The sequence below is a fragment of the Alosa sapidissima genome, chromosome 14 (genome assembly GCF_018492685.1).
Source record: "Alosa sapidissima isolate fAloSap1 chromosome 14, fAloSap1.pri, whole genome shotgun sequence".
Taxonomy (NCBI): Eukaryota; Metazoa; Chordata; class Actinopteri; order Clupeiformes; family Clupeidae; genus Alosa; species Alosa sapidissima.
The window spans coordinates 22,375,317-22,389,598 of record NC_055970.1 but is presented as its reverse complement, the minus strand read 5'-3'; the positions used below and the strand labels follow the sequence as shown (position 1 = coordinate 22,389,598).

Here is a 14,282-nt window from a genome sequence, read left to right as displayed (position 1 = left end):
TCCACATGGCCATTCCTAATCAGAGACGTTTCAGAAATGCACAACATTACTACTCGGATAAACAAGGTTGGGGAAATCAAAGGCCAGATGATTCAGACAAAATCAAATCATGACTGTGTGTATATAAAAATAAGAATATATGGGTCAATGACGTGACGCTCATTTTTTTGTGTACATATGGGTTACATACATTTAAAATAGTTAAAATTTGAAAATAATTTGACATTATTTTCAAATATCATTTTCATCAACCCCTAATCTTAAAGTTTTGGATTTATTTAATTTTGAAAGAGTATTAACTGAATTTGGGTAAAATTGTCAACACGGTGTAACCAGAAAAACATGAACCAAATAATTACACTCGCTGAAAAAAATGGGAAATTCTCTCCAAAATCCCTTCTAAGATAATCTGGCATGATCTTGCACAAGAACTTTTCTAAATTTAATACAAGTAATGAAACCCCATTGTTCTGAATGTTTGAATTAATATGGGGAATCGTGTCTGTCACATCAACCACTTAAAATGTCAAGTAACCACCATTTAAGGAGCAATTTTGTATGAATTATGTCAGAATCATGTGACAGGAAATTATGTCATAGAGAAGGACCCTTCAAGACCCCAACTGCTATGAGTCAAGGTTAGCAACTCTCTTCAAGTAATATAATAGTGTTTTTAGGCCATGGCCAGGCAAGCTTAGGTTACATGTCAAATGGTATGACCTTTTGAAAATGTTGATAAAATCATAATAATCATAAAATATTCAATTTAAAGGGACACCAGGCAAGCCTGATGCTTTTTCTTTACGAAACTCCCCCTCGCTCGGTCTGAAGCTCTTTTCCTTTTCTTTGCGTCTTCCGTCAAGGGTTTTCGCTGCTTCTTCGCCGGCTCTGCCATTATACACACGTTTGCAACAATCTCTAGCGTTTCGTTAGCCTGCCTCTGTGCTGTAAACTGATCATGCTTCGGTCGGCGGGTAGGATACACCGAACTTGCAAGTGGGATATTCTTTCTACAGGCAGTAGGGGCGGGCGAGAGAGCCTTCATTCGCCCCGTAATGAGTCATTTAACATATAGCCTACCGACTTACGAAGATGATTAATTAACACGAAAACGTTGCCTGGTGTCCCTTTAATGTAAAAACTGTGTTTGCATATTCACATAAAGGTGAAGTGTGTACATAGTTGTCCATAATAATGCCTGCAAATTTTGCTTTTAAATAGAAATGTCAAATGGTGTAACCGGTTACACCATTTGACTCTTTTCTGTTTGAGACCAGTTTGATCAGATTCAGGGCCAAGAGTATGTAATTTTAGGTGCCAATTATATTATTTTTATAATTTAAATAGTGACTAACTGTTTAGCATGAACAATAGCTTTAAAAGGGTTTAATTAGATTGCAATTTAAGCGATTTTTGAAATGTCAAAGCTTTTCATTTTAAATTAAACTTCCATAATATTTTTTGATATTTTATTATGATGTATGTAAACAGTATGTTCAAATTATAAATAAATAATATAAATACATTTATTATATATAAAATGTACCTCTTGTCCCCCAATGGATGCCACTTACAAGCAAGAAAAACTTGCTCGCCAGAGAGTGCATGTGAACGCAGATCCTGCTGTTGGTTGGTTGTTAAATGATCATACCCACTCTTTCACTCACTCTTATTCTCTCTCACACACACTTTGGGCCCTAATTTAGCAATATAAAATGCATGGTCACTAGCAAATAGCGTAAATACATTTAGGGGTTTGTCCAGTCCATTCGGGGTGGTTTTGTTATCAAACGTCAGGTGCCTGGCACAAAAAGGTGGCTCTTATGTTTCTTAATCAGTCATGGGTGTGTTTTGGGCTTAACATCCTTTAAACCAATGAGGAGGACATCTGTCATTCCCTTTAACAGCAAGCAACGGAACTTCAAACAGCGCATCAGTATTTTGATAGTCAGCAGTATTTGTATTTGAAGGAATCTGCTTGTACGCAAGACCGTATGGAACAGGTGTTCCACTAAGCCATTCTTTACTAAAACCGAGTAGAGTATAGGCTACACACATCTGCACTTGTCTATTAATTAAACATATAGGCAAAGTGAAACTAACTTCACTGTGGTGTCATAGTCAATGACAAAACAGTTATACACAGTTAATTACTTTCAATATTGACTGACAATGGGTTACCAGCAAAAACAGTGCGTCTTCAGCTGTGTTTCATATGCACCTTTCGCTATAGACCAGGCTTTTCTTGGTCAGTGGCATAATGCTTTTTAGACGGTATAAGATTTTTAGATCATGTGCCAGACCACACCTTATGTCGGTAATTGCCACACCCCTGGGCGCATTATTTAATAAAAGTGAAGTGTAAGATATGAAAAAACTTTGCGTCAGAATAATAATACTCTTTGCGACAGGTTTTGCATCGCGAAAATAGGGCCCTTTATCTCACTCTCTTTGAAAATAATGGGTATAGACTAAAATTGTATGAGAACTGAATTGAAATCAAATAGAACACAAGTTTCTTCATTGATGTTATGAAATGATATTTGATATGGAATATGATGAATGACATGAATACATATCAAAATATCCAATTCAGTTTACCTTGATGCTTAATTTCTGTTTCAATTTCTTGTCCTATTGCTATACACGTTTTATGGTCAATTGGTGTAACCAGTATTTTGTCTTAAATACTAATAATGTACAAAAAAAATAATATTTTTAATTAATAATAATTTAAATTTAGAAATACATATAATAAAACATATTCTCATAGGATATTACAAAAATAAACTAATAATTTCATGAGAGCAATTGCATGAACTCTAGGAGGTGTGAAATATTAGATATTTGTCATTTTTGTGGTTACACCACTTGACAATTTAACAGGCTGTTAGTTCTATCTTTTGTTAAAAAAATAGCATACACGTCATATTAAATAATATGAATACAACAGAAATACAAAGTATACACTTTAGCAAACCTCAGGCATGTTTTGTTTTAAAGGTTTAAACATATTTTTATTTTCTCATCTTACCAACCCTTATCTGTCACTGACCCATATATATATATACAGTTAAGAACAAAATTATTCATACCCTGACAAATATTGATTTAATGTTGATTTTCTCTTAACCAATATGTTTTTTCTAACTGAAAATGACACTGCCACATGCCAATAGGTTGTAAGACAATGTGGTAGAAACATGGAATCAATAAAGTAAGCGCTTTTATCTTTTTAAAAATTGGCGTGTCCACAATTATTCATACCCTTTTTAAATAATCACTGGAAACATCTTTATTTGCAATCAAAGCTCTCAAAATGGTTCTTGTAATATGTACCAAGCCGCTCCATGTCTCCACAATGATTGTAGACCGCACCTTTTTAGCTGCAATCCGGGTTTTGAGGCAGGAACGATTATTTGCCATCACTCTAGCCTTGTACTCACTTTTTTTGACGGATTGAGGTCTGGACTCTGGCTGGGCCACACTAAAATATGACATTGTTCTCTGTTAACCATTTCTTGACTTGTTTGTATGTTTTGGATCGTTGTATGGTTTAATGGTCCAATGATGCCTATTGGGGCAGGTCTCTTTGCACACTGCCTGATCATTTCCTCCAGAATCTCAGTGTAGCCTCTTGCTTTAGTGTTACCGTTTACTTTGGGGACGTCACCAGGTCCCCCTGGTTGAAAAACATCCCAAAAGAATACTTTTCTAACCCCCACAATTGAAATGGACATGGTGTTATTGGAATATAATGCTTCTTTTTTTATGCCAATCTCAGGCCATGTACCTGGGTCAAAAAGAATTCAGCGAAAGCTAAATTCTTTATCCAGGTGCACCCTTATAAAGGTTTCACTGAGTTGTGCATGTTTGGAGAAGAGAGATCCATGAGGAGTATCCAAGATGACCAAGTCATCCATTTTGAGATGGAGAACATTTCAACCATCAAAACATCATCCACAATGTGGAGAATAGCTATAGAAATGTATTAGCTTTGGGTGTTTTTCAGACAATGGGACCTGGTGAACTTCTCAAAGTAAACGATAACACTAAAATAAGGGGCAAATTGAGAATTTTGGAGGAGAAGATCAGGCTGTCTGCTGAGAGACCTGCCCCAATAGGCGGCATTGGACCATTAAACCACACAATGATCCAAAACATACAGCTAAACAAGGCAAGAAATGGTTAACCGAGAGCAATACCATTTTAGAGTGGCCCAGCCATAGTCCAGACCTCAATCCATCAAAACAGTGAGCACAAGGCCAGAGGGATGGCAAATAATCGCTCTTGACTCAAAACCCAGATTGTTGTTAAAAAGGTGCAGTCTAGAATCATTGTGGAGACATGGAGAGGCTTGGTAGGTATTATAAGAACCATTTTGAGAGCTGTGAATGCAAACAAAGATGTTTCCATTGATTATTTAAAAAGGGTCAGCCGTGGCCTACTGGTTAGCGCTTTGGACTTGTAACCGGAGGATTGCCGGTTCGAACCCCGACCAGTAGGCATGGCTGAAGTGCCCTTGAGCAAGGCACCTAACCCCTCACTGCTCCCCGAGTGCCGCTTTTGTTGCAGGCAGCTCACTGCGCCGGGAATAGTGTGTGCTTCACCTCACTGTGTGTTCACTGTGTGCTGAGTGTGTTTCACTAATTCACGGATTGGAATAAATGCGGAGACCAAATTTCCCTCACGGGATCAAAAGAGTATATATACTATACTATACTGAATAATTTTGGGCACGCCATTTTTCATAAAAAAGATGAAAATGCTTCTATTTTGATTCCATGTTTCTACCACATTGTCTTACAACTGTTTGACATGTGGTAGTGTCATTTTCAGTCAGAACAAACATATCGATAAAGAGAAAATCAACATTGAATCAATATTTGCCAGGGGTATGAATAATTTTGTATATATATATATATATATATATATGTGTGTGTGTGTGTGTGTGTGTGTGTGTGTGCGTTTGTTTGAGAGCAAACAGCTAAACATCTCTTTTTTCATTCACTTAGTAAAGTAAAGAAGACCATGAGTATAAAACCCAAGTGGTGATTTTAATACCAAAAAAAAAACAAAGCGAAATATAACACCAGATTGGTAAAAAATGTTTTTTGAAATCCAAAATGGTTGCTGCTGAAACCCTACATTGAGTAGGCTTTTTACTTGCCCATCTCCTCCGTGTGTATCAGTCACTTTCCACACACCATCAGCTGCTGACTTAGCACTGCCATGCATGAAATAAACAGATGTGAAGTAGGCCTTGTGTTTATGTGGGTGTACATGCATGTGTGTGTGTGTGAGTGTGTGTGTTTACTCCTTTCTACCGCAGAGCTTCGGCTGGCACTTGTCAGTGGAAGAGGCTGAGTGAAAGGCATGGCTGTATATGATGGGCAAATAACAGAGTCTGTTTATAGACGGAGAGAGAGAGGCAATTCATGGCCACTAATGGGGAATGGAGGTGACAAGCTATTAATGATATGGGCCCACGCTGGGCTCGTTAGTGCATTAAGAACATGGAGCGGAGCACTGCAGCGGGACGCTCGTACTGGAGCCTTCGTGCATTGGAGCCAGCCATGAAAAGGACACCGTGTTCCCCAGGAAAGGGATTTTTTCCCCCCTTCGTCTTTCCGACCATTCCTGTGGAACGCTAAATCCAATCCTTAAAGATGTTTCTTTCAGGTATTTCCTGCAGATGCAATCCAATCCCTAAATATTAGACTAACACCTCTCTTTTTCCCCCCTCCTACTCCTTCACGGGGCTTGGATCAGCTTTCATGGTGCCACTTACACTGGCAGCCTCACAACGCCCCTTTCAGGTATTGATGGTATTGGAGGAGTCCACGGACGCTCATTTACTTCAGACAGGACGGCCTGACTGAAAACACTCGGTCGGCCTGCTCGATTTCAGGGAGGAGGTCATCATTGGCCACTGGTTGGCGCTACACGCTTTTTTTGGTTGTCCTGGAGAAGAGGAGAGCTGCAACTGTGACTTCTCAAAACATCAAAGTTCTTATGCAAGAATAATCTCGTGTGAGTGTGTGAATGTGTGTGTGTGTGTGTGTGTGTGTGTGAGAGAGAGAGAGAGAGAGAGAGAAAGAGAGAGAGAGAGAGAGAGAGACCATTATGGGTTTAAAGAAGAAAGCAAAGAAGTGTAAAACTTTCCATCCTACCATAAAACAGAAACCTCTTCCTTCCTTCTGAAGAAAACACCTGAAACATACTTTAAATACAGGGTTGTAACATTAAATAACTGGCAAAAGCAGAACTAAGAAAAAATCATTTCCATAATTGTTATTTTTAGTAGGTGGAAGGGCTGGGCTGGACTGGGGGTGTCGATGGCACAGCACCTCTGTACTCTGGACTGTAAGTCCGGTAGACCTCCATGTGGGATGTGCTCCACTGGCTGCGTGCCGCTGTTCCCGCTGCTGGCTTCACGTGGAGCGCGTCTGACATTAAACACCTGCACGCCTTTATGTCCCCTGGGTGGACGGCCTGAATGGGAGGCCATTGTAACCTCTGCCAACCCCCTTTAGGCAGGTCCCCAAAGAGGAAAGACCACTCCCTGTCCCTTAAAGAGGCTGAGAGAGAGAGAGAGGGAGAGAGAGAGAGAGATACAGGACATCTCTTTACCCTCCAACCAGACAGCCGACTAAGCCAAAAGCTTTTAAATTGTTCTCCATCTTTCCACGTCTTTTTCATTCTGGGCCGGGGGCCATTGCAGACTCCATTTTCCTTTGCCAAACTGTGCTAAAGTACACCATCACATCATTGTGATCTTTTCATTCTCTCGCTCAGCGGGACAACTGACTTAAAGGGGTGTCACCCTCTGTGTTATCCACATTTGTAGACGCCAGCTTTGCACAGAGCAGGTGCGAGCCATTTACACATGCAAAACAAACTTTAATGGTCCAAGACCTTTATAGGTCCATGAATGCCTTGGCTAACATGGAGTACGTTAAAAAGTAATAGGGTTCCCCTGAGATTTTGCATCCGCTAAAGACTTTAACAAATCAGGGTGATCATGTGTTCCATTGTTGTGCTGTCATCCTCAATATGTATAAGAAAATGTCTGTGCACTTTGGATGGACAGGTTTTTATTCATCAGTATAAGCCCTTGTCCGTTCCACTAACTCCGTCGATCGAAAGCACTTTGTGCTTTGTACTGTGGCATACCTGAACAGACATTTTTAAGAAGCCTCTTTAGACAGTTCCACTGGTGTGGAACAGGCTGTTAAGAACTTGTGTCTCACCGTGGTGTGAAAGAGTGCGGAGGAGGAGGAGGAGGAGGAAGCATCGCGTGATTGGGGGCCTGCTCCACGGGTAACCTCCGTTGCGTGCAGAGCCGCATAAGCTGGCCATCATAAATTACGCCAGCACTATCTACACAAATTAATTGGACTGTAACAGCAGGTTATCCTCGGCCCTCCTCACAGGCCCCTGTTAAACAGTCGCCCCACGCCCCCACGCGGCACGCAGCGCAGAGGTGCCCAGGGGCCAGTAATGTAGCCGATGTTGTAATGAGTTGTTATGAGGAGCCTTCAGAGGGAGGATGTCTACTGTAAGCTCTGCCGCTCTGCCCGAGGACTCTGCTCTGGTTTACATGAGTGTTCAGGAAGCTGCTCTACAGAGCCCAACATTTAGATGGAGTCTCTCGCATTCAAAATAACATTTTGGAACAAAAGAATGAGAAAATAAGTTTTTGAAATGAAAAGGCCCCATCGTTGTCATCCAGACAATTACAAGTCTATTTTTAGAGCGTAGCCTATGTCATCATTTTCCACCCTTTCAAGGTTCAGACATGTGGATCTGATGTTTAGTATACCAAAAAAAGAAATAATACATCATAAAATATTTTGGAGGGAGGGGAATATTCATCGCAAATGACACTTGGCAGTGCCCTTCCCTGCCTTCTCACATCTGAGCACAATTTGACCTGAGATTGTGTGTGTGTGTGTGTGTGTGTGGGTGTGTGGGTGTGGGTGTGGGTGTGTGGGTGTGGGTGTGGGTGTGTGTGTGTGACAGAGAGAGAGAAAGAAAGAGGGAGAAACAGAGAGACAGGGAGGCACAAAGAGAGAGAGAGAGAGAGAGAGAGAGAGAGAGAGAGAGAGAGAAATAGGGAGACAAGGAGACATAGACACAGAGGGCACTGAAAGCCTCCTCATTAACACAGGCACGCAGAGGTTAACAAACCACCAATGCATCAAGCAGAGACAAAGCCAAGCACGAAGATGTTCTCATATACAGCAGTCACGCCTGCCTGATCCATTGTTTAAAAAATATCTTGCCTATACCCTATGTAAAAACGTTTCCTTATAGACATCTCCCATGTTATAGGTAATCTGATATCAAATAATTTATATTTTCCACAAGTAGCTTTCACTCAGCAGACAGGAGATTATTAGGAAAGTGCTTTTTGTGGAACTGAGCTTCCATATTTTAAGCCTCTTTACCTGAGCCAGGGCTTCTATGTGTTAGGCATGCAGTATGTTTGAAATGCTGTAAGTAGAAAAATGGTGTTTTGAGCAGTCCAGGGCTCAGTTTATGTTTGTGTGACACTGACCAAATGTGGACATAAAGATAAATGAAGACAGGAGAGGAAACACTTTAATTCATCTGACAATTTCTGACCTGAGGATGCACTTTACTGTCTTGATCTCAGAGGAGTTTTTAAATAGCATCCATTTCACAGCCGACTGTCTGACACACACACACACATGCACACACACGTACGCACGCACACACGCACACATACACACACTCAGACACACCCACGCACATACACACACACACACACACACATGCTGTTTCACAGCTTGCTGTCTGACACACATATGCACGCACACACACACATGCATGCACAGTGAAGCTTTTATTGCGTATCACTTACTATTTATCATGTATTGTCTGGGCTGTGCACCAGGCTGCTGTAACAGTGTTTATGTTTCCCGCCACCTACAATTACTTCCATCCGATTACTCATTACGGCTTGGTTATCAAAACACTGTCTGGCCCCGGGAGTTCTGCTTGACATCATGTTGATAGCCCTGGTGAGTCACCCCATTGTGAATATCTGGTGTAGGAAGAATCTCCTCATCCCTCTCTCTCTCTCTCTCTTCCTCTCTTTCAGTCTCTCTGCCTTCCTCTTTTTCAGTCTCTCTCTCTCTCTCTCTCTCTCTCTCTCTCACTCTCTCTCTTATTCTGCACAGAAGAGAACCTAGCACAATAAGGGGTAGGAAGAGCTCAACACCTGAGCACATAAAGAGGCTCTTTCAGAGGCGCAGTAGCCATTGAAGTGTGCCAAGTCACACAGGTAGAGTGCTGACAAGCACTTTCACATGGAGCGCTGTGAGGAGGGATTCAAATGAATCACTTGTGAGTGATTAACACAACAATGCAAGTGCATTATATTATACCGCTGGCACAGTACTTAGCTCTTTTTCTCTCCTGTGGATTATTTTTTGTATTCTAAAAAACAGCTTGTTTAGAGTACCTTACAATGGATTTCACAACCTCTTACACAAGTATATACATGCTTGTGCACACCCAAACTGAAGCTTACCACACACAGAGGCAGATAGCCGGTGTGTGATGGTTTATTGCCAGTTATTGTGTGCCATTATCCACAGAAGCCAGACTACTGACTGGGAGAACATGCTTTGACACAGCATGTGTTGAAATAATATAGACATTTTTAGACAGCTGTCTACGACCCCTTAATACATCTGATACATCTGAAAGACTTAATACATCTGATTATTAAATGTATGGATTTAATCAGAAATATACATTTCAACCAAATAAACAATCAATTAAACATCAACACTGTATGACAATTTATCTGATGAGCTTGTTCAACATTGTAATTTACATGCTGTGGAACAATTGAAGTTTTTCTGAGTGCATGACATTTATTTAAAGGCATCATCAGATTTAAACTGAAAACTGACATTTTCGCTCAATACACATTTGGTAACGGCATAATGCAAACTTAAAAGATCTCTAATTAGTGCATTGCTTTCTAATAAATCGACTCTGAAATTGAATTTGCACTGCATGGATTGAAGCACCATTTTAAGCTAAAACTCAGTTCATTAAAAAATACATTTGACCAGTCAGCCACAAATACGCATGATAATTTCAGACATATTTTAAGTTCACATAATTATAATGTAATTCAAAAGAGACATTATTCTTAGTGTGTAATAGGCTAAAGTTTCGAATAATACCATAAGTCTAAATGTTGAATAATACCATTAGTCTTAAAGGCTAAATACCAGTTGTCTTTATGATCAAGTGATAAATGATTTAATTAAAACGTAAGTAACTTTCTGAAAGATGATAGCCTACACCGTTAACGCATGCATCTGTGATACGAGTTAATTGTTTATACATGTACAATTATTACGACAAAAGTAAAGAATAAACCATAGCAGTCCCCTTAGTAAAGGCCTATTTATTGTATAATAATCTAGACCTTGGGTGCCGTTTGTGACCACTCGGAAAACATTTCTCTTCAGCGGCCGCTAGATGGCCCCTTTCTGCGTCGGCCAATCTCATTTTCAACTGGGAACGCACGTGAAGTGAACTCACGCAAGTGAACTCCTTTAGAACCTTTAAAACAGAGGATAATGATGTTATGGAGTGAAGTGGTTCAAATATTTGTGCGTAAAAATCGCAATTGCATTATTGAATGATGTGAGCAAAATAGAGAAAATCATCCATTTAATAGGGATCAACAGTCAAACAAAGAGAACCAAAGTTGTAATAGGCTACGGATGTTAGGATAGTTAATCGACTATTTTGTGGTATTTAAGATTAGCTTAAATACTGAGCTAAGAGTGAAAAAGAAAATGATCAATTCAGTAGGCTATAGTAACCATAATAATTAATTTGAAAATAAGCTTAAAAGCTGTTGTTACTATTATTACTAGCCTACTTCTACTATTATAATTATTATTACACACGGCCGTTACAATAAAGTTGTGCGTATCCAGCTTTGAGTTGCGTTTGTTTCGGCATTTAGAATCCTTATTATTTTCAGAGATTGCCACAGGCTAATTATAATTTTTATTTTTCATACTTTTATTATTTTAGGCTAAACCCTAATATTTGAATGATCTGTTTTGAAGTACGTAAAGGCCTAGAACAACAGTGAATCATAAAAAAAATACCACCCCTCTTTCAGAACCATATATGTTCCTTGAAAAAGATTAAAGATGTGAATTGACAAAATGAGAATTCGAATCTGAATGAAATAAGCACCAACTCTGTCAAACTCTTGCAGCTCAAGCTCTAACCATGGCATGTCCTATGTTTTTTATACACATATATAATGTGATCAATGGAATAATACACAAATAGCAGACATCTTCAATACACTGACAACTTTTGAGTACACTGAAAACTGAATTTGGGGAGGGCACGCCTATGAGTCTATAGTTTAGGCTTGACAGACAATGACAGTGCTTATCTGCACAATATATTCATTAATATTAAAGTATAAAAGTGTTAAGACATCCATCTAGTATTTCCACTGTATTATTTCCTATGTCACAAGCATGATCTGTGTACAGTTCAATTCCAATTAAATTACTACAGTTAAATACTGACTAAAGGCAAATAACAGAATTAAACCATACACAGCTTTTTCATTCAGTTAATTTTGGGAAATAAATATTTTTGTCTTTTAGCAAATGAAAAGACGAACAATGAACATATAGTCGATAGCATTTGTAATTAATCTGCAAACTGTCGCTACATAATCCTAATTCAGTTGTGGATTACTTACCTTAAAAGAGGTGTGTGTAGATTATTAAAGAGTTGACTGGTAGTTTCTCAGTGCGTGCTGTTTTACGCAGTCTTATTTATATAGCCTAATACACTTGCCATCAGGGTTAACCTTACATTCAAGTGAGTCATGATTTTCTGAATGACATGTGCAAAAAATGGCTAAATTGCAACGATTTCGGCCGTTCTGTGCACATTCGATGTAATGCGTAAAGTACTCAAAGGCAACGGCTATGTCTACTGCTGCTTTTTAGACTTGCAAGAGGAGTCAAACTAGTAATCTGTTGTCACTGCGCGCACTCGCATGATTTACCAACAAAGGGTTAAATTGTCAAGAGACAGATGAATGCCCTGACAGGCTATGGGCTTGTCGTAATTTACAGTGCCCAATGAGAAGCGGCTTCTCATCCTCCTTATCCAATAGGAAATAGTTTGAGAAGGCTGGCAGTCACAGGTGAGATCAGACAGACGAACTGAGTGTAAAGGGACAGGAAACTCGGTAAAGAGAGAACTACTTAGCAGCGACCCCGGAGAAGAAGCATCGCACGGAGGGGAAATCACGCTGTTTTTTGAGCAAAATATCAGGGACGAAATGACATACCGCCCAGCTTTGCGATTCAGAAGCACCACCAAAAGCGGAGTTAAATACGGCTAAATTTGATAGTATATCGTTTTTGTGTTAGGTTTTCCAAGAAAATTGACTTTTGCGTATAAACATGGCCGTTCGCAGCAGCTCGTTGATGCCATTCTCGATTCAAGCAATCTTGAACAAGAAAGAGGACTGTCGACATTTAAAAGATTTGGACGTATGCCTTTCCAAGGCTGCTTGTTGGAAAATATTTGGGGAAATGGACGGCGCACCAGAGGAGATGTCCTCTCCATGTAAAAGTGACGAAGGAGCTTGTATAATGGTTAACCGTAAAAGCTATGACTCTGACTCCGGTCTGAGTGAGGATACTGACAGCAAGACGCTGTCCGCTTGCAAGACCGAGTTGGATCGGGATGGACCGGCCTCAGACGCGCTAGAAGAAAACTTCCAGGACGAAACTGACCAGGAATCCACTGCTGTGGAGAATACGAAGAGTCTTAGTGACTGTGAACTTTCTGCCAATGTCTCGGGTAAGTTTGTGTCTTGGACATCAAAATCATATGAAAGGTTTGACATGTCGAAAATTCACAGTAAAACTATTTTATGCGCGCGAAAGTAACCTACTTGACTTCATCTTAATGAGTGTACAAAGACACCATTCATTTTCACGTATACCATCAAAATCCACCCCATTAAGTTTGATATAAGTGCCCATTTCTTTACATTCGTCGCCTTAAACTTGGCCACTCTTTGCTTTCGTTTATCGCATGTCTGATTTATGTATACTTTCTTGAACGTCAAAGCACATGTCTCACGTTTGGTTTACTTTGGTTTAGCCTATTTGGTTTAGTTGACCAAACTACCTAATTTAATACCTTATGTACATATTTTACAGATTCCAACAACTTGGATGAGGGAGGTTGTGAGAAAAGTTCCGATCTGCCCAAACAGCGGAAAAAACGCTCCAGAGCCGCCTTCTCACATGCGCAGGTTTTCGAGCTGGAAAGGCGGTTCAACCACCAGCGGTACTTATCCGGACCTGAAAGAGCAGACCTGGCTGCCTCCTTGAAGCTCACAGAGACCCAGGTTAAAATTTGGTTTCAGAACCGCAGGTACAAAACAAAACGCCGTCAAATGGCTGCCGACCTGTTAGCCTCAGCACCAGCAGCGAAGAAAGTGGCAGTGAAAGTTTTAGTACGGGACGATCAGAGACAATACAACCCTGGAGAACTACTGCGGCCTCCGCTTCTGTCTTTGCAACCTTCTTATTATTACCCATATGCTTACTGCCTGCCAGCATGGACCCTCTCGGCTTGTGCTGGAAACCAGTGAGACAAACATCACCCAGTATTTATTTGAAAGCATGAACTAATACCGCCGTTTGATTGTGAATACAGAGCAACTCTACAGAAGAGGGGAGTAAACGGCAACAAACGTGACATTGGCACAGCCCAAGAACTGTTTTGATGGCTCTTATATCTCCCCAAAGGTTGTGCAGAGCGCGTTTGGCTGGTGATCTTAAGACACTCGTAGGCAGATGTTTCAGAATGTATGGAATGTTATTGGTTAATCGTTCATTGGGGGCTGATGCCCTTGAGTTCCTAGTTGGAAAAACATCAGCTTTCCTAGTGAGGCTGGGAATAGAACAGTAACTACGTTTTGCTGTCCCCAGTGATAGGGTATAACGGTAAGATTTTCCAGCACTTTCCCTCACCTAGACAGTGTAATCTTCTGCCCAGTGGAATTACGAATTTAAGTGTTTGTTTAATTTGTGTATCTGTACGTGAGCCGTGGCATTAATAAGAATTATGGAGCGTTTATCAAAATGTACTTGTTTCCTAATAGTTCTCGGTTGTTTTGTTTATTGAGAAAAGAAACCAAACATTAAAACATATTAAGATCA

The 14,282-nt window shown here is 40.2% G+C and overlaps 1 protein-coding gene across 1 annotated transcript; it reads left to right on the top strand.

Moving 5' to 3' along the window:
• The first annotated feature begins 12,286 nt into the window (after positions 1 to 12,286).
• Positions 12,287 to 14,282, top strand: nkx3-2 (NK3 homeobox 2). Its single transcript, XM_042061663.1, has 2 exons — positions 12,287 to 12,909; positions 13,275 to 14,282. Exons 1-2 carry the CDS (start codon positions 12,507 to 12,509, stop codon positions 13,709 to 13,711), a joined length of 840 nt encoding a protein of 279 aa, XP_041917597.1. The 5' UTR covers positions 12,287 to 12,506; the 3' UTR covers positions 13,712 to 14,282.

What these genes read in the sequence shown, in the direction of transcription:
- nkx3-2 (XM_042061663.1), top strand. Translation starts at nt 12,507, where the DNA reads ATGGCCGTTCGCAGCAGCTCGTTGATGCCATTCTCGATTCAAGCAATC. An exon ending in ACTTTCTGCCAATGTCTCGG is followed by an intron (nt 12,910 to 13,274) that starts GTAAGTTTGTGT and finishes CATATTTTACAG; the next exon opens with ATTCCAACAACTTGGATGAG.